A 23,630-nucleotide genomic window follows, 5' to 3' on the forward strand; every position below is an offset into this window, starting at 1 on the left:
TCCCGCGGGCACCTCAGGCCGCTGCCCCAGGCGGGGCGCCCGTCTCTGCTGTGAGCCCCCCCGACCCCAGCTCCAGCGACACGTCCCGAGACCCGGCCTCCTTCGGCGCAGCCAGCGCCCGTGAGGAGGACCCGCGAGCCCCGGCCGCCTCCCCCCCCAGGCGCCCACTCGCCCCTCCCCGCCTGCTGGTGGCACCCTCACGCGGTCCCCCCATGTGCTCCGTGCCCCATTTTCCTGGGCAAGGAGGTCTCCCCAGAGCCCCTCAGATCCCGGGGCTCCTAGCTGGAAGATCTGTTTTCTGGGTCACTCCTTGCCCAACTGCTTAATTAGCCAGGCTCCCAGGAGGCGCGTCTGGAGTCAGGGACGGCTCTGAGCAGCAGGGCGCGGGCGGGGCCCGGAGCTGCCGTAGGAGGCGCCGCTTCCACCGGGCGCGGAGGACCGGCCTGGCCAGGGCGCCGGGCGGAGGCCCAGTGCGGAGCCCGCCGGGGGCGCAAGGGTCTGCGGCCGGGCCGCCCGCCCCTCGCCCTCCCGGTCTGCCCGGCTCCCCACCCCACCCCACCCCCCACCCCGGGAACCCACCGAAAGCCGGAGGGGAGCGGCCAGCAGGTCTGACCCGGGGTCGGCCCCAAGGTGGAGAGGCCGGGCGGGTGGACCTGAGGGCCGCACCGGCTGTCGCTCCCAGAGCTGCCCTCTGCTGCGGGCTCTGCCCCCTGCTCAAGGCCGGCCAGTCACGTGGGGCGGACACCGCTGCCCCAGCTGAGCTCAGCCAGCAGCGCCTGCCGGTGAGTGCGGGTCTGCCCGGGGGAGCCTGCCTGGACCCCACGTCGTGATTACTCTGCATCACACCTTGTGCCTGTGCGCCGGCGCCCAAGGTCCTGCCAGCCCTGCCCACCATCCGCCATCACCACCGAGCCGCCCGTCACCCCTCCACCCGTCCCCGTGCCCTCGCCCAGGCGCCCCGCCTCCTGCCCACGCGCCGTCCGTCTGTCCACAAAGCCATCGTGCAGGACCTGTCCTCCCGCCCTTCAGTGCCGGCGTCTCGGGGCGCCCACCCCCAACTCGCCCTCCTGCCTGGCGCCTCTGCTCCCCCACTCCTCGGAAGGTGGGGCGAGGCCCAGGGGCACTGCCCGGCGCCAGGAAGCCGCGCCTCTTACAGGGTCACCATCCCCTCTCCAAGCTGGGGGGCCGGGGTCACCTCACAGCACCGCACGGCGGGGAGGGCCGGCGGGGAGGCCGCAGGTCACCGCAGTTCGCCCTCTTCCCCAGAGAAGCGCGCGTGGGCTGTGGCCACCTTGGGGTGCGGCCACCTGGGGTGCGGTCACCTGGGGGTGCTGTCACCTGGGGGTGTTCTCTGGTTCGCGTTTTGTTCATTTGAAAAGCAGGTCCGTGCCCCCTCGTGGGCAGCGCGCAGCCGCCGTGGTGATTCACGCCTCGGAGCAGCGGCCCGGGCGTGGGAGGCCTGGCGCTGGCGCTGGCCGGGGCCCCGCAGCCCGGGCTCCCCCCCTGAGCCGACAGCTCTCCTGCTCCGAGCGCGCTGGCGCGACAGGCTCTGCGAACACCCTGACGCGGCTGCGGAGCCTTCCAGGGAAGCCTGCGCACTCTGCGGAGGCCTCTGCCTCTCGGTTTCATGCATTTCACCCACCACTTTCTTTTTCAAAGTCGGGGAGTGAGCGGGGCGGGTAAAACTAGCAGCTGGGGCGGGGGCGGGGGCCCCGGGGGTGCAGGTCGCCCCACCTTACACACACAACTTCCGGGCCTGGGGTCCAGAGCAAAGGCCCGCAGCTGGCACCCCAGCTGGACAAGGGCTCTTGCCCTCGGGGGCCAGGCTCTCCAGACGGGCAGGACAGGCTGGGGCGAACCTGCGCGCCTGTGCCGGGGAGAGCTCGGACTTGGCAGGAAGGAAAGAGAAAAAGCAGCGGGACGGGCAGGTGGGGCGCGGGAGAGCACAGAGGTGCCCGAGGCCAGCGCCAGCCGAGCATCCAGGCCTGTGAGTGTCATTGGGTTATAGCCCAAGCCGGACACAGGCCCGAGCGCACACCGTGAGGGGCGAGGGCTGAGCAAGCTGGCGCGAGGGGCCAGGGGCTCCCCACAGATTCAGCCCTCCGGGGGCCTGCACCCCACAGAAGAGCGGGCTGGCAGCAGCGTCCCCCAAGACGGCCAGTATGGGCAGGGGCAGCTCAGCAGGAGGCCAGGTCAGCCCAGAGGGGCCCTGGAGGCAACGTGAGCCCCCCCACACCCAGCCTGACCTGGGAAGGTCATCAGCCCCCACACAGCCAAGGGCGTGGAAGCCCCAGAACCTGAGCCTGTGGAGCCCAGAGGGTCGGGGCGGCGGGAGCTCGGCCGTGCGCGGCCCAGGCTGGAGCAGCCCAGCCGAGAACACCCGCAAGCAGGGGCGCCGTGCGGGCGCTGAGGGCACTCCCAGCCAGCCTGGCGCTGGCCTGTGCCTGTGGGAAGCTCTGAACAAAAACTCATTTAACAAATAAATGCGCCATTAAGCTCGTGACTCACAGACATGATGGCGAAGCCTCGCTGGACTCGCTGTCCCCCCAGCCTGCCCAGCTGGCCCTGGGCCCGAGCCTCACCCCTGGCCTAGGAAGTGCCCGACTCCTTGGGCCCCAGGCCGGCAGGACGCAGGTCTGGGAGCCGCCAACCAGCCCCAGGTCAGGGAGCCGCCAACCACCTTCTGAGCGGAGCCGAGGCCCTCACCGGAAAGCGGCGTCCTCTTGCCCACCCAGGCGCGGGGTGCAGGCCCTGCTGTAGGAAGGAAAGGCTGGGGGACCCGCCTCTTACCTCACCCGAACACGGACACTCTGACCGGGCGCGTCGGAGAGGAGAGGCCTGTGGCGTCAGACGCCCCCGGCCGAGGGGTCTCCCTGCGCTGGCCTTGAGTCCCAGTGAGGCAGTGACACCGACTTGGGCCTCTGCGATGCCGGCCATGACCCAGCAGGGACGCGCTGCCCTGGGCAGGGGGGCAGGAGGGATGGCCGTGGCCGCTGTGCGGGGCTGGCCGGGGGGCAGGACGCCCCCAGCAGTGCCTTGGCTGAAGGGCAGCAGGTCACCCGGCCTGCGGGCAGCAGGGCGGGCAGCGCCCAGTCTCAGGTCACCCTCTGAGCTGTGGGCCCTCCCGGCAGTGGCCCGGGGCACAGGAAGACATCGTCTTCCCCACTCCGCGTGCTCCAAAGGGGCCGCTCGGCAGCCTGGAGCCGCTCCAGAGGGGCCGCGCCTCCGGGTCCCCACGGCTCAGCTCCATCCTCAGCAGGACGGAGGCAGGCGAGGAAGGGGCCTGGGCGTGTGGGCCTCGGGCGTGTGGCTGCACGGACGCCCAGCCGGGCCCCCCACTTGCCCCCGAGCCCAGCTTCCAGGCAGAAAACCTCCCTGAGCAGAGCCGCCCTGCCCGGAGGCTGCTGCCGCCCCACGATGCCCAGCACTCGAGAGCCCGCCGGGCAGCCACTGCACCTGCCGGCCTGGGCTCCCCGCATTGGCCCCAGATGGGCTCGGGTCACCCCAGCCTCCATCCTCAGCGGCTCACGTCACACTAGAGCAAGCCCCTGTCCTGTGAAGCCGCCCAGGCTGGGCCCCAGCGACCCCTGCCCGCCACCACCCCCTGTTCCAGGCTCACCTCCGCGAGGGCGCCGCTACCCGCCCCCGGGTTCCCAGCCCCGGTGCGCCCTGAACCCGCTTCCCGAGCAGGGGAGCTGCTGGCCGCCGGGGCGGAGCTGGAGGGCGGGCTGGCCTGTCCGCAGAAGGCGGGCGGCCACACTCCTGCTCCCCGGCTGACCTGGGCCTGGCGCTGCTGGGAGGGAGACTTGAGGACTCGTGGGGGAGACCCTGGGGAGGATGCCCTTGGCAGAGACGAGGGCAGCCCTTAGCTGGGCTTGTGCTCTGAGGGTGAACTTTCTCTGTCTCCTTCTCTCCCAGCACGGGGGGACCTGCTTAGCCTCCTCCTTGGGACTCACTGCCAAAGGCAGCGCGGCCTGTGGCAGGTGCCAGGCCTCAGGGCCCCGGTGCGGCAGCCTGCGAGCTGCCTCTGCGCCGCGGGGCGGGGCAGGCGGCCTCAGGAGCCACCCCCTCCCCGCGGCGCACACGCCAGCCCTGGGAAAGCCGTGCACGCGGAGTCTGCTTTCTCGCCTTCGTGCCGTGGATGGCCGGACCTCCTTTAGGGCTTGCGCCCCTTAATAGTTCGGGGCTCCTGGGCACCCCTCTGCTGTGTGCTAACACATCCGCTCCGGAGCTTCCCCTCCACTTGCTGCACGTCTCTGTTCAGATGTTCCCTCTCCGGGGCGCCTCCCTGACCACCGCATCCACGACAGCAGCCGAGGGGTCCTCTGGCCTTTCCAGCTTTGCTCTCCCCGCGGTCGGGCTTCCCTCCGCCCTGACGCCGCGCGCCTGCCGCTTGCTCGTCTGTCTCCCCGTCAGGATGCAGGCCCCTGGCGGGTGTTCGTCATCTGTTTCTCGAGCGGAATACAAGCCCCCGTCCTGTTTAAATAGGGCAAGTGCCTGTCCCATTTACCGGACATGCTTCCACAGGCCTCCTGGAGACGGCGCTGGCACACGGTGCCCACGGGGGAGGGGCGCCTGTTCTCCTCTGGCTGCGCGAGCTCGCTGGAGCAGGACCCTGCGCCGCATCTTTGTCCCCACGTCTGAGCAGGGTCCGGCGCCCCGTGGGTCCAGGGCTTCACCTAGCGTGGTGGCGGTTTGACTTTGGGCCGCGCCCGGAGTGGGAAGCGCTGGTAGGCCCCGGCCCTCGCCCCGACAGCCGGCCTCTCCGTGTGTGTGCCGTGTCTCCAACCTCTGCAGAACCCTTTGGATTCCCTCCACCGCACCTCACCTAACTTCTGGCAGATCTTTGGAAGCCTCCAGCCGCTTCTAGAGAAGGGCGGTGGCCAGGAGTCCGTCTGGGACTGGACTCCCCAGCTCGCCCTGGGCGGCGGGCCAGGCGGCATCCCGGGAAGTAAGTCCGAGGAGAAAGTAGGGGGACCCCGGAGGCCGCATTCGGTCAGAGCTGTCCTCGGCGTCCAGGACACGGCCGGGGCAGCTGCTGGTGTCACATCCAGGAAGGCAGCCCGAGGCGCCTGCTCCCCCCACATCACACAGCTGCTCGACCCACACATCCGTGACAGTTCAAGCGCCGAGGAAGGAAAAACAGTAAGATTTTCCTACGGTGAAGATGCCTCTTCTCCGGCGCCTGCAGCCCGCGGGATGTGGTCCTCGCGCAGGCCGGGAGGCGCGGGGGTGGTGGCTTTCGTGGGAGGCACAAGAGGAGGTGCGCTGACGGGAGCCCTGGCTGCTCCCCACTGGGAGGGCTCCGGGCCTCTCCCTGTGGCCCTCGCAACCCCCTGGGGCTTGGGACCCTCGGGAGGGAGAGGGGCTCCGTCGGCGTCGGGGGAGGCGACACCGGCTGGCCTGGGCGCGTTAGGCGGAAGGACAGTCTCCGCGATCGGCAGTTTGCTGGCCGGTCGAGGGGCAGGCTCAGGCCCGGGAAGCCGTCCAGCCGTTTCAGCCTGTGAGCGCCGACCCCCCAACACCAGCTCGCTCTCGGCTTACACAGGGAGGAGCAGCGAGTCACTGGCCTTGAGATGGGGATTATTCTTGGCCGGAGGGGCTCCCGGCTCTCAGCTGTCCCGACCGAGGCCGTGCTGAGGACAGTGCGGGTCTGCCTCTCCCTTCCTGAGGATGCTCTGGGATCGTCAACTCTTCTCGATCTGGCTGCCTGGCCATCCGTGGGGCGAGAGGCCGGTGAGCCGCAGCAGCAGACTCCCACCCGGGCTTCAGGGGGCGCCTGTTCACGCTGGTCTAGGGAGAGGCCTTTGCCCTCTCGGCTGCTGGACTGGGGCTGGGCGGGCCCCCAGGACATTTCACAACATGCACAGACAGCCGAGTGCCCAGGAAATCAGTCGCAACTGTGCGGGGAGCAAGGCCGCAGAGAACTCTGAGTGTATGGAAAGAGGCTTTTCCACCACAACATGGACGCCCTCTGGCCCTCAGAGCCTTCATTCCACAGATTTTTAAAACGTTCCAAGGCCCGGTGGGAGTCACCCAGCAGCCGGGCACAGTTCTCCTCTGGAAGAGGCTGGCAATTAGGCCGGAATGCCGGGACCTGGGGATGCGCGCCCAGAGCAATCCAGGTCTGCGTGTGAATTAGGCGCTCACGTCCTATTTCTGGGGACAAGCCCGTCCTTGGGCAGCCGGCCCCACCCCCAGTGCAGGCTCAGCACCCACCGCCTGCGCCAGCGGCCACCTGGGTCCTGGGCTCACCCTCCCCCCCCCCCCCGAGTGACCGCAGCAGCCGCGCCGGGCCACCTGGGGAGCCCCTGGACACGGGGTGCTGAGAACAGATGCGGAGGCCATCGGGCTGGCCCATCCCGGGCCCCCGAGGCCCAGGTGGAAAGAAGCTGGGGACGGGCATCTGTATTCAAACACCCCAGCCCCGGCGCCCAGGGACACACTGCGACCCCCAGGCCCGTGACGTCGTCCTTGTCCTCACCACGACGGCAGCTCCTTGAGCACCAGCGCTCGCGGCTCCCAGCGGGTGAGCCGGCCTGAGTGACCTGCAGGTCAGTGTGGTCCAGGAGAGTGACCGCGGCTGCGGTCAGCCCTGCTCCGTGCAACAGCTGGGAGGCAGCGGCTGGGGGCAAGCCTGCGCGGGGAGGTGTTGAGAGCCGGTGCGGCCCTGCTCCGGGTCAGGCGGGTCCCAGCTTGGGGCGGCCCCCGTCCGGTCCTCGCTGCCGGGGCCTGCTGCCGAGGGGCCTCCGCGCTGGCGTCTCGGCCGAGGCTGGGGTCAGGGCTTCAGCCCCGTGGCCAGAGAACACGGTCGTCCTCGCGACGCCGGGCAGGGAACGCGGCCCGTGGGGTCCGCACGGGTGACCCTTCCACCTGGATGCTCAGGGAGGCCGGGCAGCGGCGGGCAGGAGCGGGCCCTTGGCGGCGCAGGCCACGGCCCGGTGCGGGGGGCTGCTGTGACGTGCACGCAGCAGTCACCTCGGGGACACGGGCACCCTCAGCTCCCGGTGCAGGGCCAGGCCCCAGCGGGGCACCCAGGCTCAGCCTTGCCCTCACGAGGACACGACCCGCGGGAGACCGTGACGGTCGCGGGGTGCAGAGCCCGCTGCTCTCACTAAGGGGATCGGGAGGAGCTAGTCCCGTGCGGGCCCTGGCTCCCCGCTGGCCCTGAGAGGCGCTCCCGGCCGGGGCCACCTCCACTGATGGAGGAGGATTCCGAGGTTCGGGGGACATGGAAGTTGTCCAGGGCCACACAGTGGGGGGTCTCAGAGATGTGCTGGGGCCATGGGGGTCAGGGAGGCGTTCCCTGCCCACTCCAGAGGCCTGGGGGGGTCCCGGGAGGGGGTGGCGGGAGGAGAGGGACGAGCTTCTGGGTGAGATGAAGGCAGGTCTTGGATGTGGCGGCAAAGTGCCTGGTGGGGGTGGTGACGGGGCAGGCAGACGGGGTGTCAGGTGCACCGCGCCGGGAGGTGATGGGAGCCCCCACGGAGGATGAGGCAAGGATGAAAGAGGCGAGGTCAGTGGGGTCCAGCCCGGGACCACAGATGGCGCCCCTGCCAGCGCCTGCCCCGCACAGACGCGGCCACCCGAGGGCTGACACTCGAGTCGGGGGAGTGGTGTGGGCTGAGGCGGTCTCTGTGGCCCCCCAAGTGAGGGGGTGCAGCCTCCTGACCATTTAGATCACCTCGACGCAGCTGCCTCTCCGGATTTTATGGCCAAAATAGCATCGCTAGGTCACAAACGCCAGGGCCCTCCCCCAGGACACACCCTCCGCTGGGTCACGACCCTCACGGGGAGAGAAACAGCGGTCCTGTCCCTGGCGGACGGGGTCTCCAGCGCGGGTACCTGCCAACAAGTGGGGCGCGGGGGCGCAAGGCCCTGACCCATCCGATCCTGTCCCAGGCTTGCAGGCCAAGCCCGGTCCAGTCCCCTGGACGAGGCCTCTCCGGCACTGCACGCAGCTGGCACCCCGCCTTCTCGTCCTTGACAAAGCAGCGACTAACCCAAGAGCGAGGTGGCTTCAGAAGCCGCTTGCCCGGCCTGGCCCCTAGTACAGTCCCCCCGCTGGGTGCCCGTCTCATCGCTCCCCCTGCTCTGAGCTCCCTTCCCAGGCTGTACCCGGTGGGGGCGCCCCTGTGCGGGGGACGCAGACTGGCCCCCCGCCTCTCCACGCTTGCCCCTTAGAGCTGGCAGGGGCAGGGCCCAGCACCCCATCTTGGCCCCTGGGGTCTGCACGCTTTGATGCCTTAACCCGAAATTCCCCTTTGGTGCCTCCTTGACCCCAGTGCAGGAGGGAGTCCAGAACAGTGGGGGGAGCCACAGTCTGGGGGGAGCCCCAGAGGGAGGCAGTTGCTTGCTCATCTGCGTCCTCCCCCGAGACACGGGCAGGACCCCCCCACAGGGGGGTCTGGGAGGCTTTTCCCCGGGGACATCGGCTACTAGGTCCACAGGGTCCCCCAGCCCAGCCCCGGAGGCCTTTCCCCTCTGCCCTGCTCACCCGACACACGTGTGCCGTGCGCGAGCCTCCCGCCTGTCCGTGGCCCGCTGAAATGAGGGCTGACTGCTGTGAGCTGGTCTCTCTGAGGGCCCTGGGCCCGCACTCTGGGGAGACGACCGGTCAGGCTGAGACAGAGCAGGCACCAGAGGGCTCCCGGCGCTGGGGCTGGGCTGCGGCGGGGGCTGGGCTGCGGGGGGGGCTCTGCCCTGCAGACCCCCCGGCACACGCTCACAGCCGCGCTCGTGATTCCTAATTCAGCGCCAGCCAGGCGGTGGCAGGCGGGCCTCCCACGTGGTCAAGCTCGCAGCCACAGAACCGCGCCCTGCGAGCACCCGGCCACACGGCGCTGGGGAGGGCCCGGGGGGCTGGGCCGGGTGACACAGGCTTGGACAACAGATAAGGGCCAGCACGGCCGCCTGCACCCCGTCAGCGGCCAGCCCGAAGGGCATCGGGACGTCCACCGCAAAGCCAGATTCACAGTAACGCTGGCGCCCACTCTGGGGGGGGCATGGCTCACGACTGTCACCACCACCACGGGGTGGCTCCTGTCTCCGAGCCTCCAGTGGCCCCTCAGTGCCCCGCCGTAGGGCATCTCAAGTGCCCAGACTGGCACATGACACAGGGCCCCTCCTGGTGCTGCAGGCTCCAGCCGAGCCGCTCCCCGGGAGGGGCGGGGACATGAAGGGACACCTGCTGGACAGCCGAGGGGCCTGCACCGCCGGGATGAGCCTGGAGGCCGCAGGTGGAGGCCGGATGGCGTGGCCGCAGCCTCGCCCGCCGCCAGCACTGCAGGGAGCAGCGGGCTGGCGCAGCCCCTCTCCAGAGAAAACCCCAGACACTCAGCAGATGCGAGCGGCGGCTTGGAATTCGCTTAGCAGGAAACAATAAGAGCTTTTTCCTGCTGGTTTCCACGCTCGCGTCCAAAAGCAACAGGCTGAGAGGCGCTCGCAGGCCGGGCCCTCCCCCACCGCTCCCACGGGGACGCCACTGGGAGAGCCGGCCGGGGAGGACGGGCGGCCGGGGGGGACGGCGGCCAGGGGGGACGGGCGGCCGGGGGGGACGGCGGCGGGGGGGACGGGCGGCCAGGGGGGACAGCGGCCGGGGGGGACGGGCGGCCGGGGGGGATGGGCGGCCGGGGGGGACGGGCGGCCAGGGGGGACGGCGGCCAGGGGGGACGGCGGCCAGGGGGGACGGCGGCCAGGGAGGACGGCCGAGGCTGCCTGCACCGGCAGGTCACTGGCTGTCCGCGCCCCCCAGCAGTTACCCTGTGAGGGGCACTGGTCCCGCGGGGCGTCCTCACGGGGTGGCAAGGCTGGGGCAAAGCTGCCTTCTCCGCGCGGGCCAGCGGGCAAAGGCCGCCCGGGGCGCAGGCCTGGGGAGGGCGTGGGGGGGCCTTCCCGCTCCCGCTGAGACGCAGGAGGACGGGGACCCAGGAGCGATGCGGGCCGGGGGTGCTCTGGGTGGGCTGGGCCCGGGCGCCCCCCAGCCTGGCGGCTGACGCCAGGGCCAGCGGGGGGCCAGGGGCCGCGGGGAAGGCAGCTGGACACGGGCCGCCGCCCGCCCGCCCTGAGCCGCGCCGGGGCCGCGGGGACGACAGCGGGGGACAGCGGGGGGCAGCGGGGGACAGCGGGGGGCAGCGGGGGACAGCGGGAGGCAGCGGGGGCTGCGCCTGCTCCCGGGCAGGGAGGGCGCGGGGCGCAGGGCGCGGGGCGGGAGAGGAAGCGGGGGGCGGGGCGCCGGCGCGGGCGGGGCGCGGGGCGGGGCGCGGGCGGGCGCCCGGCTGGCTGCGCCCCGGTTGGCCGCCGGCGCCCCGTCCTCCGCGCGCTGCCCGCCCCCCGCGGCTGGCGTCGCCAAAGTCGGCAAAGTCCGCGCGGCCGCAGGATGGGGACCGGCTCCTCCAGCTACCGGCCCAAGGCCATCTACCTGGACGTGGACGGCCGCATCCAGAAGGTAGCGCCCCCCCGCGCCCCCCCCCCGCCCCGCCCCGCGCCCGCGCCCGCGCCCCCCGCAGGTGCCGCCCGCCGCAGAGGCCGGGGCGCTGCGTTTCCGGGACGCGCGACCCCCGCGGAGCCTGCGCTCCGCCCGCCCGGCCTGGGGGTGCCCGGGGTCCGCGGCGCGGGGGCGGGGGCGGGGGCGGGGCTGCCTCCGGCGCGGCGCCCCAAGGCCGGCTCTGACGCGGGGCCGGAGAGGCGGCGCCCCTGGACCGTCCACCTGCCTCTGCCGCGGGAAGGCCGCTGGTCCCCTGCACCCCGCTAGCCTCCGGGCGAGGCCTAGCAGACCCTTGGGGGGGCGCCCCCTGGTGCGGGGTGCCCGGCCCGGCTCTGATGGGCAGAGAGGGACAATGAGACCCTGGCGGGGGGAGGGAGTCCCTCCCTGTGGGTCCCCGCGAGGCCCGGGGAAGAGCCCCAGTGAACAAACAGCTCTCCAGCCCCGTCTGGTCATCCAGGGAGCCCCCCCGGCACCCCGTGTCTCTCCTTGCTCTCAAGGGCGCAGGGGAGGCTGGTGAGACCCCAGCCAGGCCAGAGACGCTGCTGCGGTTCTGGGGTTCTGGTCGCTGGGTGCCGGGGGAAGCCGTGGGTGGGGGGCGCCCCAGCCCAGCCGGTCCCAGGAGGCGAGCCCCGAAGCAGGTGCGGGCGGGGAGCACCCTCCAGGCAGGGCGGGTGGCCAGCGCCCCGCGTCATCCTGCGGGCGGGCGGGACCCACCGGTGCCTGACTCCCGGGACCGGCCCGGTGCCGCACAGGTGCTCGCCGCCTCCCCAGAGGAAGAAGCCCACGGCACCGTCCCACTGCAGCAGGCACGCACCGCACACACGTGTGTGCTCGCACACGCATGCACACGCACGCCAGGCAGACAGGCACGCGGGGCCCGGCTGCCCATCCAGACGAGAACCATCCGCCCGTCTTTCCAGAGAGGTGAGGCGCGGGGCCGGCGGGGTCCCGGCTCCTTCCCGGGAGCTGCCCTTCTCCCCTCGGGAGGGCGGAGGCGAGCGCCCGGGCTGCCAGCCTGGGTCGCTGGGCAGCGGTGCTGAGGTGACGCCCTGAGCTAGGGCGGCCCCGGCGAGCAGCCCGGCAGGCGCCCCCCAGGTGAGGGTCTCTCGCGGGCCCTGGGAGCTGGCGCCCGGGCTGTGGTGTGGCCGGGTCAGAGCAGGCCCCGGGGGCCCGGAGGCCGTGGCGGGGCCCGGGGGGGCGGCTGTGACTTCAGCCCCTGCGTGAGGGTGGCCGGTCCTGACGCGCTCGGTGCCTTCTCCCCAGGCTGCAGGATATTTAGAAATCGTCGTAAAATGCAAACCGCGTAAAACTTGCCGCCTTTGCCACGCCTGCGTGGGTGCAGCCCGCCGCCCCTCCCCAGGGCCCCCGCCTTCCCAGCTGGGTCTCCCCCTCCCCCCGTAAGAAACCCCCCTGCTCCGCGTCTGTGGGTGGGGCCTCCTGCAGGCACAGGGCCTGTGCTCTGGCGAGGGCGAGTTCAGCACAGGGGCCTCGGGGTCACCCCGTGCAGGGTGGGGAGCCCTCCTCTGAGAGCCGAGTGCCTCCCTGGGGGGACAGACGCGTCCCTCCCTGCGTCTACCTGGTCACTCCTCAGCCGCAGGCATTTGTGCCCTGACTGCGGGCTTGCGGGGGAGGCCGGTGCTCTGGGTGCGTGTGCGGGAGCCCTGCCCCTCCGGTGCTGCTCCGGGGTGTGGCCGCGGGCGCGGGCCGGGGGCTGCTGGGGAGGCTGAGGCGCCTCAGTGCATCCGCTGGCTCATTTGCCAGCAGCGGGTCCGGGCGGGGCCTGGGAGCGGAGCCGCCGCGGGGCGCGTGGCCGCTGTGCCGGGGCCTGGCCTGGCCGTGCTGAGGGATCCGCCTGGCTGCGGCCTAACTCCCGCGCCAGGGTCCTGCTGAGGGGCTGGCCTGTGGGAGCCGCACGACGGCCCGCCGGCTGCACTGGTCTGCTCGGCTTTCGTGTATCCACGTCGTGAATTCAAGGCAGCCGGGGGGCCGGTCGCGTCGGGGAGCCCCCGAGACCTCGGCCTGTGTTCCAGGGGGCGAGTGGCCCCAGATGTCCTGTGTGGCTCCTGGCACAGGGCTCGTGGCCAGATGTGCTCCTTGGCACGAAAGGCCAGTCCAGCCTCGAGAAACCGCGCGACTCTCCTTCCCGGGCCGGCCCAGCTCCCCCGCCCCCCAGCCGGGAAAGGACCACGCGTGTCCTCGTCCGCCTCCGACTGCTGGGGAGAGCCCCGCGGGGCCTGCTGTGGAGGCACAGAGTGGGGAGGACCCGGCAGTGAGCTGGGAGCAGAGGCGCCCCGACAGCGGCCTACACGCCCTCCAGCTCCCCGGCTCCTGGGTGGTCCCCTTCACTGGGGTGGGTGGGTGACGCCCAGCGCCCAGCAGCGATTTCACAGCTGCTTGCAGAGTGAGAGGCCGGTGGTCCCTCGAGGTCACCCCAGGGAGCCGCTGCGGTGCATGCCTCCCCACAGGCCCCTGCCCCCCAAGTGCAGTCACAGGGGTACTCAGTCCAGGTGGGGGGTTCAGGGAAGCAGAGCCAGAGCCCCCCACGGGATGGCATGGGGGGTCATCACAGCCACTCTCCTCGGCTTGGCCACCCTGTCCCCTCTGCCTGCCACCGCTCTCGGCAGGTTTGGGGGACCAGACCCGCGCCCCGAGCGTCTGTCCCTCCGCAGGTCGGCTCTGCTCATCTGCTTTGCTAGCGGGGCACTCAGCAAGCCCAGCGGCTCGGCCCGCGGCTTCTGCCCGCAGGGATCGTGTTCATCTTTTACAACCTCAAAAGGACCCGGAGCGAGGCCGCCTGCTTGCCCGCTCCAGACCCCGCTCGGCTGCGGGGTGTACGTGGGCAGGGGCAGCTGCCCCGGCTGCTCCCCAGAGGCGGGGCCACGCGGTGGCCGTGGCTGGTGACAGGAGACGTGCGGACCAGCCCCTAAGACCCTCCCTCTGGCCGTGACGCAGGCGGCTCCCGGAGGGGACAGCTGAGATGGGGCTGGGGCCCGGTCACCTCAGAGGACACCCCGGGGCCGGTGAGGCCCAACACCGAGGGGCCCCTGGGCGCCCCAGCATCCGCCTGCCCAGGAACGCCAGCGCACCTTCCGGAAGGAGAGCAGCGGGCTGGTCACTCCCAGCCACTGCTGCGCCCCAGCGTCAGGCTGAAAACAGGGGCCCGGGGGGTCCTGCAGGGTTGCACAGGCAGCGTGGTGGTGAGGCCATGTGGCTGGGGGCACCGTGGGGCAGCTGGGGGCAGCACGAAGCCGGTCAGCCGGCCCAGGACCCGTGGCCACACGCGACCAGAGTCCAGTGGAGCAGGAAGCCCGGCCCCGGGGGCACCTGCAGCGGCCACCGAGGAGGCAGGCCGGGGCTCCGCCCAGCACAGCAGCCCTTGCCGGGGACGGCCAGCAGGCGGGAAGGCCGCTGCGGCCACCGTGGCGGAGGGCAGGGAGCTGGGATGGGCCCGCGTCCCCCACCCTGAGACGTTTCTTTCCTGGCATGGGCAGCGAGCTCGACTTTTCTAATGGAATTTCAAGCCACCGGGAGGGAGGGAGGAGGAGGAGGAGGACTTCTCCCTCCGCAGATGGAAGCTGCTGGCTCCTCCCCTCCGCAGCGCCAGCTGAGCTGGCTGGCGGCCCGTCCCCTGCGCCCTCGCTGCCCTTCCCTGCCCATGCCCTGTGGGCCCGCGCTTGCTGCTGCTGCCCCCCAAAGCTCGGTCCCCTCTGCACCCCGGTGCCCGCGAGCCAGCCACCGGGAGGAGGGTGCCCGGAGCCCTCGCCCGCGCGAGGAGAGGGCTCGGCGAGCGCGGGGAGCTGCTCGCACCACGGCCCAGGGCTGCCTCCCGTGGGGAGAGGGACGGGGGACGATGCCGCCCCCCCCCCCGAGGAATCGTGGGGCCCCCCCATCTCAGACGCCGCCGGACTCTGGGCTGCGAGAGGAGAGGCCGCTGTGGTTTGTGCTTTGTTAGGGCGTCCGCAGGTCTCGGGCAACCACCTCCCTTCCAATTCAGTCTCCCTCTCGAGGCCCACTCCAGACGCAGTCACGTTCTGGGGAGCTGGGGGTGCCCCTGTGTGCCCTGGGGAGGCCCCCACCGCCGCAGTCCCGGCTCCTTCCCCCATCCCACCCGCCCCAGCACACGCTGGTTCCGGTCCACTGCTCCAGGCCTGTCCTCGCGGGGGTGTCGTCAGGGACGTCATCCAAGCGGAGGCTGCAGAATGTGCCCCGGGCCTGACTCAGCCACTCGGCAAAGTCCCTCGCGCCCCGAGCTGCTGCTGTCCCCTCCGTGGCCAGTGGCCTCCGGGCGTCCACCCGCCTGCTCCGCGTCCCCCTGTCTTGGGAAGGGGGAGGGTTCTGATGTCCGTCTGACTCCCGCAACAAGCGGACGTCATCGCGGGGGTCACCAGGAGAGACGGAAGTGCGCCCAAGGGTTTGTGTTGAAATTGCAGCCCGCGTGGGCGCCGAGGTCCAGCGTGAGAGGCGCGAGGGGACGCAGGGACCCCTGGGAAGGCGGCCGGCCCGGCGGGCGGGGAGGAAGCCAGAGCCGGGGCGCGGGGAGGCGCTGAGCTCAGGTGTCCGTGCCCAGGAGGCCGAGTCCCCGAGAGCCCAGGCGGTCCGTGGCTTCCGCTCCGGCGTGTGCAGTCGCCTGCGGGGAAGGCTTAGGCTCATGGTGAGGAGCTTTTTGCTCTCAACCCCTCAATCTGTGTCCAGAGTGGTTCTCGGAAGTGGGGACCACACCCTGGAGCCAGTGTTAGCTGCTCCCCGAGGCCGGGGGCCCAGGCAGAGTGCACCTCGGTTTGGATCATTCCTGCCGAGCCCCCACCTGCAGGGCTGGGCCTGAGAGCCAGGTCGGCGCCCTGGGGCCGGGTGGGGGGCTTTGTAAGCCCCAGGCCCGTGGTCACTCTGGGCCTTCAGACCAACAGGCCAAGGAGGAGGACAGGTTCTTCAGGACTGCGCGCTGACCGCCCTGCCCAAGAAGGAAACCCCTGAAAGCTGCTGGATGGGGGGCGAGCAGACGCTGACACCGGAGCTCTTAAAGCATCGTTTCAAAATCATTTGCCACCAGAAATATTCAGCTTTCATTAAGTCATTTCCGTCTATGAAAGGCCCTACGAGGTGGTTGGGGGAGCAGCAGAGGCACTTGTGGGCGGCCAGGGCAGCCCCGGGCAGCTCAGTTTCCTCGGGAGTCGCGCAGACAGACCCGCGTCAGCGCTGCAGCGCCAGGCCCGGTGCCCGCTGCTGGCCCTGCTGGGGCGGCGCCTCCCGGGGTGCCCGGCCAGCGGCCCTTAAGGTGTCTGCTGCCAAGGTTTCTGGGTCCACTCAGCCCTGGAGGACTGGGGGAGCCTGGGGCGTCAGAGCCCCCCGCTCCTGGGGCGCGAGCCCTGGCCTCCGCTGCTCACAGAGCCTCCGGCAGGTGCGGGCACCAGACCTGCTTTTACAGAAGGTGCAGTCGGGCCCAGAGAAGCTGAGACACGTGCTGAGAGGCAGCGTCCTGGGGTCTCACCAGGAGCCCTGCTCCCGGCACCCCAGGCACCCAGTGGGGCGGCCCCTTTGGCTGCTGAGCCCCGGGAGAGGCAGGACCCACAGCAGCCCCCGGCCTCCTGAGCTGCTGCTGTGCGGCTCCTCCCAGGAGCCCCAGAAAGCCGTGGGGCTGGCGCTGCCTGGCTAGAGGCCACTGGGGAGAACGTCCTCCAGACCACCCCAGGGGAGGCGGGGCCGGGGCCTTGGTGCCCAGAGTTCACAGCGGCCCCCTCCCTTGGTGGGCGCACCCCACGGGGACACTGCCCTTGATCTGAGGAGCCCGGTGAGGGCAAAATGCAGCTGCTCAGGCCCCGCCGCTTGGGACAGAATCCCCCAGCCAGCTGGAGGCAGCGTCCGAGTGCCAGGGCCTGCAGGAGGAGCACCTGGTCCCTCTGCAGCCGCCGCTGCCTCTTCTGCAAGACCCGCCCTCCTCAGGAGTGTTCAGAGGCACGAACGCCTCCCCACGCGCCTTCTGCTGGGGCCCGGAGCCCTCCGGAGACGCCAGACGCACTGCACAGAGGCGCGATGGGAGGCCAGCGGCGTCGGCGTCTGGCACTGGCCAGCTCGGCCCAGAGGGTCGGGGCTGCGGGAAGCAGAGGGCGGCCAGCCTCCGGCCTGGCACCTCCACCCCCAGAGGAAGCCTCCGTGCCAGGCTGGCCGCACCCGGTGCTGGTCGCAGAAAGGACGGGCTCGGGGAGAGGTGTCGGCCTGCTCTGTGCGCTGTTTCCAGTGTTGGAAGGGAAAAATCTCGCTGACAGACGGTGCTGTGGGCACTGGACACACGGCTTCCCTGGCCGGCCTCGCCCACCCACAGCTCAAGCCCTGAGCAGAGGCCCGGGAGCCAGCAGGGGCGGGAGGCATCTGTCGAGACACAGGGGGAGCCTTGGCGTGGCTGTCGCCCGGCCGTCCAGCCTGGGCGCCCCCTCAGGGCGGGCAGGGGTCAGGGCGGAAGACCCCAGGCAGAGGCGGGCCTCCTGTCCGGAGGGTGCCCACTGGCTTTTATAGGGGCCCCTCGCCGCACTGTCCCTGTGACCCCGCTGTGACTCAGCACACAGCCCGGCCCCCAAACCTCACCCCGCTCGGTCAGGACCGGGCGGTCTGCCAGGCTGTCCCTGCGCCGCGGCTGGAGACTTCCTGGCCAGGCTGCGGGGTGCAAGGACCCCTCACGCCCCTGCCGCCAAGGGCTGTCCTCGGCCGCCCACGTGGGGTCCCTTTGCTTCTCGCGCCCCTTCCAGCGGAAGGCCTCTTTTTGCCTGAGGCACGAGATGAAGGGGTGCCCGCTCACGCGCCGGAGTCCGCGGTCAGGGCATCTTTAAAAATAACCCGCAGCGGGTCGGGACCCGGTGGAAGCGCTGGCTCCGTGGAAACGTCGCCCGCTCAGGCCTCTGGCTTCTGCCCCGCAGGTGGTCTTCAGCAAGTACTGCAACTCCAGCGACATCATGGACCTGTTCTGCATCGCCACCGGCCTGCCGCGGTGAGTGCCACCGCTCCGGGCGCCCCGGACCCACCCCCGGGACGCCCCCCACCCCGCTCCCAGGACGCCCCGGCCCCCGCTCCCAGGATGCCCCCCACCCCGCTCCCAAGACACCCCCGGCCCCCGCTCCCAAGACACCCCCGGCCCCCGCTCCCAAGACGCCCCCAGCCCCCGCTCCCAGGACGCCCCCCGCCCCACTCCAAGGACGCCCCCGGCCCCCTCTCCCAGGACGCCCCCCACCCCGCTCCCAGGACGCCCCCCACCCCGCTCCCAGGACGCCCCAGCCCCCGCTCCCAGAATGCCCCCCACCCCGCTCCCAAGACACCCCCGGCCCCCACTCCCAAGACGCCCCCAGCCCCCACTCCCAGGACGCCCCCCGCCCCACTCCAAGGACGCCCCCGGCCCCCTCTCCCAGGACGCCCCCGGCCCCCTCTCCCAGGACGCCCCCCACCCCGCTCCCAGGATGCCCCCAGCCCCTGCTCCCAGGACGCCCCCCACCCCGCTCCCAGGATGCCCCCAGCCCCCGCTCCCAGGACACCCCCCACCCCACTCCAAGGATGCCCCCGGCCCCCGCTCCCAGCACCCCCGGCCCCGCTCCTAGGATGCTCCCAGGCCCCCCTCCCAGGACACCCTCAGGCCCCGCTCCCAGTGTGCCCCTGGACCCCCCACTCCCAGCGCATCCCGGACCGGCTCCCAGGACACCCCCAGACCCCAATCCCAGTGTGCCCCAGACCCGCCCCCAGGACGCCCCCGCTCCCAGGAGGCCCCCGGCCCCTACTCCCAGTGCCCTGGCCCCGCTCCCAGGACCTGCCGGGCTGCACGCCGGCCTGTTGAATCTTTCAGAGGAAGGTGGCGCGTGGGGTGGGGCCTTCGGCCTGAGAGGGGAGGTATGAGGGCCCTCGGACTCCACCCAGCGTCCCCTGGGCGCGAGGCCGTTGGGCAGCGCTTGGCAGAGCCTGCCCCTCAGTCCTTCCCCTGCATCTGTGCAGTTGCTTTTGGAGCAGGGCCCGGAGGCGTCCACTCTGGTCCCCGGCCCACGCCTCCGCAGGGGCCCTCCCGTCGGGGGCCCAGACACCTGCATCACAGGCTGACGGGACCAAGGCAGACGCCCCGGAGCCCCCGGCATCTGCCCAGGTGCTCGGGCTCTTGCAGCAAGTGGGTGACCCTGGCCCGAGCGGCCAGGAGGGGCTCTGGTGGCCGCGCACCCGCGTGAGGAGCGGAGAGAGCTTGGGAGGCTCCCCGGAGGGGTGAAGAGGGACCAGGAGCCGGAACTGCCTGAAATGCCGGCGGGAGAGCCCGCGGCAGCCCCTCCAGCATCCCAGAAACACCCGCTGGGCAGGCGCGGGCTCCTCCCCGTGCCCCTGGAGTCACCCCCGGGAGCTTAAGTGACAGAGTCAAGGTCACACGTTGGTCAAGGTCACACCACTGAAAAGAGGCCCCAGAGGTGAGAGGCGCGAAGACTGAGCTTCCGCTTGGAGCTTTTGCTTGGAGAGCTCCGCGCCCTGGCTCCCGGCTCCCGGCTCCCGGCTCCCGGCGGGGCTGGCCCGCGCCGCAGCCCACCAGGGCAGCTGCTCTGCTCCCCTTTGCGGTCAGGCGGACCCCATCTCCCTCCGCCCGTTCCCGCGAGTCTACATTTGCTTGGCTGGCAAATGGTCTGGGCCCCTCGAGCCCCCCGTTGCGGCCCCTGGTCCAGGCCCTGGGGCTCAAAGCCCAGCACCCGGCCCCCGCCCCGGAGCCTCACGGCGCCGCCTGCCCCGTCTTTCAGGAACACGACCATCTCCCTGCTGACCACCGACGACGCCATGGTGTCCATCGACCCCAGCATGCCCACGAATTCAGAACGGTGAGTGGAGCCCCGTTCACACCCAGGGGTGTCACCCGGCCTCACCCTGGAGCCGCCAGGCCAGCTTCAGGGAAACCTCAAACCGCGTGTTTACTAGGGGGAGGGAGGGGTCCCGGGGGTGTGCTGGGGCTCCCTGTCCGGGTGCAGGGCCTCCGTCCCCAGGAGACACGGACAGGGGAGCGAGGAGCCAGGCCAGGGGACGCGACATGGGGCAGACTGAGTCCACTTCCACCCTGGTGCGCGCGGGCGAGCCTGCAGCCAGGAGCGCACACCTCTCGGGGACGGTGCCGGGGGCCAGGCGGGGACCCCTCTGGGCTGGCCTGGCCGCCGGCCTGGTTCCCCACCTGCAGCGAAGCGGCATTGCTGACCGGGTCGGCTTTCCCCAGACGTGAGCGGGAGCGGGGAGACCACTCAGGTGACGCGGGGAGTGTGTCCGGAGCTCCTCAGAGGGAGGACGCTGCCCTCTGGAAGCCCCTGACCGGCCGCCCTCCCGCTGCGCCGTCCCCGCGCGCCGGCTGACGCCGCCTTCTCTCTTGCAGCACGCCCTACAAAGTGAGGCCCGTGGCCACCAAGCGGCCGTCCGGTAAGACCCCTCGCCGCCCGCCCCCCCGCCCCGGCCCGGGCTTGCACAGGCTCCCCCGCTCGGGTCCAGAGCCCCCCGAGCCCCGTCCCACCGCACGGACGGTGACAGACCCGCCTCGCGGCCCAGACCCGGCAGACATGGGTGGCCCTGCGCTCCTGTGCTCTGGGCCCCTGCCCTGGCGGGCACCCCGGCCTCCGGTGCCGCGTTCTCAGTGCGTTTGGTTAAGATCCGTCGGGCCTCCCGCCGCCCTCGTGACGTGCGCGTGCGGTGCTCGCTTCGCGGCGTGGTGCGTGTGGGGAGCCTTGCACACCTGGTCACCTCCACCGCCATCCCTGGGCTCCGCACACCTGAGTCCTCTGCGCCCACCCCGCCGGGCTCCCCACCCCCATAGCTCCTAGGCCTCGGCTCCCCGAGAGGGGCCCCCAGAGCGTGAGCGCCTTTCTGGCTCAACTGTGAGCTCCCGCCCCCCACCGCCCGTCTGGCTGTGGGTGCTGGTCCTCCACCACAGGGGGGTTCTGCCAGCAGGGTCCCCTGAACCACTCCTGCATTTTGCAGGGCTGCGGGGTCTCGGGGCAGACAGGTCCTGCTCACCTGGGAGCACTGCCCCCAGGTTTGCCAAGGCGGCATCTTGCCCCCCACCTTGTGGGGCACCCCCCTCCGCCCACCGCCCCCGCGGCCGGGGCCCCCCTCCTGGGTACCTTGCGTGCCCTGCACAGGAGACTCTGCATCCTGCAGCCACCGCCACTCAGACCCGGCCCTGAGGTGCCCCTCCTACCCGAGGTGGCGGAGATGGTGGAGGTAGGGCGCCCCTTCTCTGGCTGGAGCTGCGGTGCCCTGGGGCACGGGGTGCACCCCCCTATCATGTGCGTTGCCTGCATTTCTGCAGCTGCCTTTACGCTCCCTGCTCAGTGCCTTTCGGCAGCCAGAGCTTTAAGTGTTTTCTAGGCCTTTGGGCCAATTTTGTCATTTCACGGTTGTGCTTCCGAGTCCCAGCCGGGGTCCGCGTCCTGCGCTGGGAGGCCCCGCCCGGAGGCCAGTGCGTGGGCTTCGGGGCCCATTTCAAGCTTTTTGTGTCTGGCTCCAGGGAACAGTTGAGGCGAATCTTCCTTCTTAAATCTAATGTAAATTTAATACTAATTCCTGTAAGGTTGACGGCCACGGGGTAGAATCCTGAGGTCTCCACGGCCGCCTGATGGTGCGTCAGCTTCTCCTCCCGGTGGCAGGGTCACACGGAGCACTGGCTGTTTATTTTTCAACAGTGTTTGGCTATTCCTGAGCCCTTTTATTTTCAAATCAATATTGGAATCCGTCTGTCAGTTGTTACCAAAAAGCAAGCCTGCCGGGGCTCGGGCTGAAATTCCGCGTGAATACGCAGACGCCCGGGGGGAATCCCTGCCGTGGGCACGGAACGTGGGCGCCGCGCCCGCGTGGACAGGTCATCCGTCCCCGTGCCCGCTCCCTGCTGCCGCCCGTGGGTTTCCTGACAATGTCCAGGCGTTTGGCTCCCGGACACGCAGCTCACCCGGCCCCGCGCAGGCCGGGAACCTTCCGCAGGTCTGCCGGACCGCCTCCGTCTGCGAGGGGAGCTGCTGCTTCCTTTTCCGTCGGAACGCTTTGCCTTTCTTCTGCGGAGTCCGGCCCAGCCCCGGAGGGGAAGGGCGAGGTGAGAGCCTCCTCGGTCCCTCCGCAGCCTCGCCGCCCGTCAGCTCGCGGGGCTTCGTTTCCCTCGTCCTTGTTTGTTGACAGCTTCACTCGTAAACTGGCGCTGAGTCCCCGCCAGGTGCTCCTGGCTCTCCCCCGTGCGCGTCTGCTCCCCTGCCGTCTCACGGCAAAGCGGGACTTAAAAGCGTTCCCCTGCCCCTGTGCTCCTGCCCCGCGCGCCCTCCGTCTCGGCCCGTCCGCGGGCGCGGGCGTCTGTGCCCGGAGCTGCCCCAGTTTGCCGGCCGCCCTGGCGTCGGGCGAGGCTGGCCGCGGCCCGGGCTGGGCGAGCTCCTGGAAGCGTTGGCGCTCAGAGGGGACGTTGTTCTGACCTCACCTGTGTGGCGGCTTTGTGGGAAGGGCGCGCGCCGTGGATCCACTGCGCCCCACCGAGACACGAGACCTTCTCCTCGGGGAGTCGCTGGAGAAAGTGTGTCTTCCACGGGACGAACCGGCTGCTCCCCTCTTCCGTCGGCTTCTAGCGAAACCCCCTTTCGTTTCAGATTCCGGTGATTTTTGTCTCCTGGAGTTGCTCCGTCCAGCCAGGGGCTTGATCTTATGATTCCTTCCTCAGGGTCAGGCCTGCGCTTCACTGCTTTGCTCCATTTTTCTGTTTCCGATTTTACCGGTTTCTCCTCTTGGCTTTGTCCCGCTTCCCTTGCTCCCACCCCAGGCCTCGCCGGCTCCTCCTGTTCTAACTAGTGACGGGCCAACGAGGGGGCTGAGGCCGCTGGTTCTAGAGCGCTCGCGCGTGTGCCCGAGCAGGGATGTGTGCACAGACGTGCGTGTGGTAAGGCAGTATACATGGAACAGCCGTGTCACCTGCGTAATGATGATCATTTAAAACTGGAGCTTTCCCCCGAAGCCTGTCCGTAGCTGAGTCTCATCAATTTTGAAATTTCCTGTCCCTCGTCTCCGATTATCTTCTGGCTCACCCTGTGGTTCCTTCCCTGATCCATTTGTTCGTGGAAGCGTCTCACTTAACTCCTGGATCTTTGGTTATTTTCCTGTTCTCTTCCTGTTATTTACTTCTAAGTTGATTCCCTCATGATGGAAAAGCAGACGGTGTGGCTCTGCCTTTCGGGCCGGGGTCCCTGCTGTGCTGGGTGGAAAAGCGGCGTGTTCCGCTCCCCGGTGGCGGGTGGTGCAGCTGCCCCTGAGTCCAGGGGACAGATGGCTCAGGTTCCCCCCCTTGTATCCATCCGCCTCGGGCGTGCTCTGGGGACCAGCCAGCTTATTTCCTGCCGGAGCGGGGAGAGGAGTGAACATGAGGGACAGCAGGGCCGGCCCTGAGGGCGCCCCTGGGTGTGGGGGAGGAGGTGGAGGGCGGAGGGCAGCCGGGCGGCAGGGCCGGGGCTCCGTCTCCACGGCCTGTGGATATGGGGCGGGCGCCCCGGCTGGCGGCCTGATGCCGTCGTGGGGAGGGAGAGACCAAGGACGGAGCCTGGGAGCTGGCCCTGGGCAGGGCTCCGCCACGGACGCGGGAGCGCAAGGTGAAGGGAGCCCGGGGAGCGGAGGCCGGGCCGCCGCTGGGGGATTTTGTGCAACTTTGAGACCCAACGAGGACCCATGAGATTTGAGCTCCTTAAGGAAAAGAACCTAGAAGCTGGGGCCAGTTGTGATGGGGCCTGAGCGCTGCCTCCCCCGGAGTTGGGGGCCAGGGCCCGGCAGGCTCCCCAAAGTCGCAGCCCCAGGCGTCAGAGGCACTGAGAGGGCAGAGGCCGCAGGACGGGGTCAGCACTGTGTGTTTGGGGCACGGCCCCCGCGGAGCATTTCTTCCAGATGCTCCAGCGCGAGAGAGATGGTTCCTCACAAGGCACTGGTGGCGCCTCCCCTCCCAGCCAGTCCCCGCCCCCTGCAGCTCCTGAGGGGGGCGGGCACCCGGGGCGACCCCGAGAGGGAGCAGTGGCCGGTGCTGGCTTTCTTGCCGGGGGTGGGGCTGCTCCGCTGTCCACCCAGGCGCTGGGGTCCCCGTGGCGACCAGCTGCCGCTCCCTTCCTCGCCTCGGCCCCCCACCACCCCCGGGGCTCCCCGGGACCCCGGC

General features: G+C 70.8%; 1 protein-coding gene across 1 annotated transcript in view; it reads left to right on the forward strand.

Moving 5' to 3' along the window:
- Positions 1–10,378: 10,378 nt before the first annotated feature.
- Positions 10,379–23,630, forward strand: part of PDE9A (phosphodiesterase 9A) — a gene marked incomplete at its 5' end in the record, with an annotated part of 46,642 nt that continues 33,390 nt past the window's right edge. The window contains 4 exons of the mRNA XM_084231667.1: positions 10,379–10,447; positions 17,392–17,462; positions 19,228–19,305; positions 19,845–19,888. Coding sequence (XP_084087793.1) covers positions 10,379–10,447; positions 17,392–17,462; positions 19,228–19,305; positions 19,845–19,888 — 262 coding nt within the window. The remainder of the gene's footprint in view (positions 10,448–17,391; positions 17,463–19,227; positions 19,306–19,844; positions 19,889–23,630) is intronic.

Source organism: Talpa europaea (genome assembly GCF_964194135.1).
Source record: "Talpa europaea genome assembly, chromosome: 4".
NCBI lineage: Eukaryota > Metazoa > Chordata > Mammalia > Eulipotyphla > Talpidae > Talpa > Talpa europaea.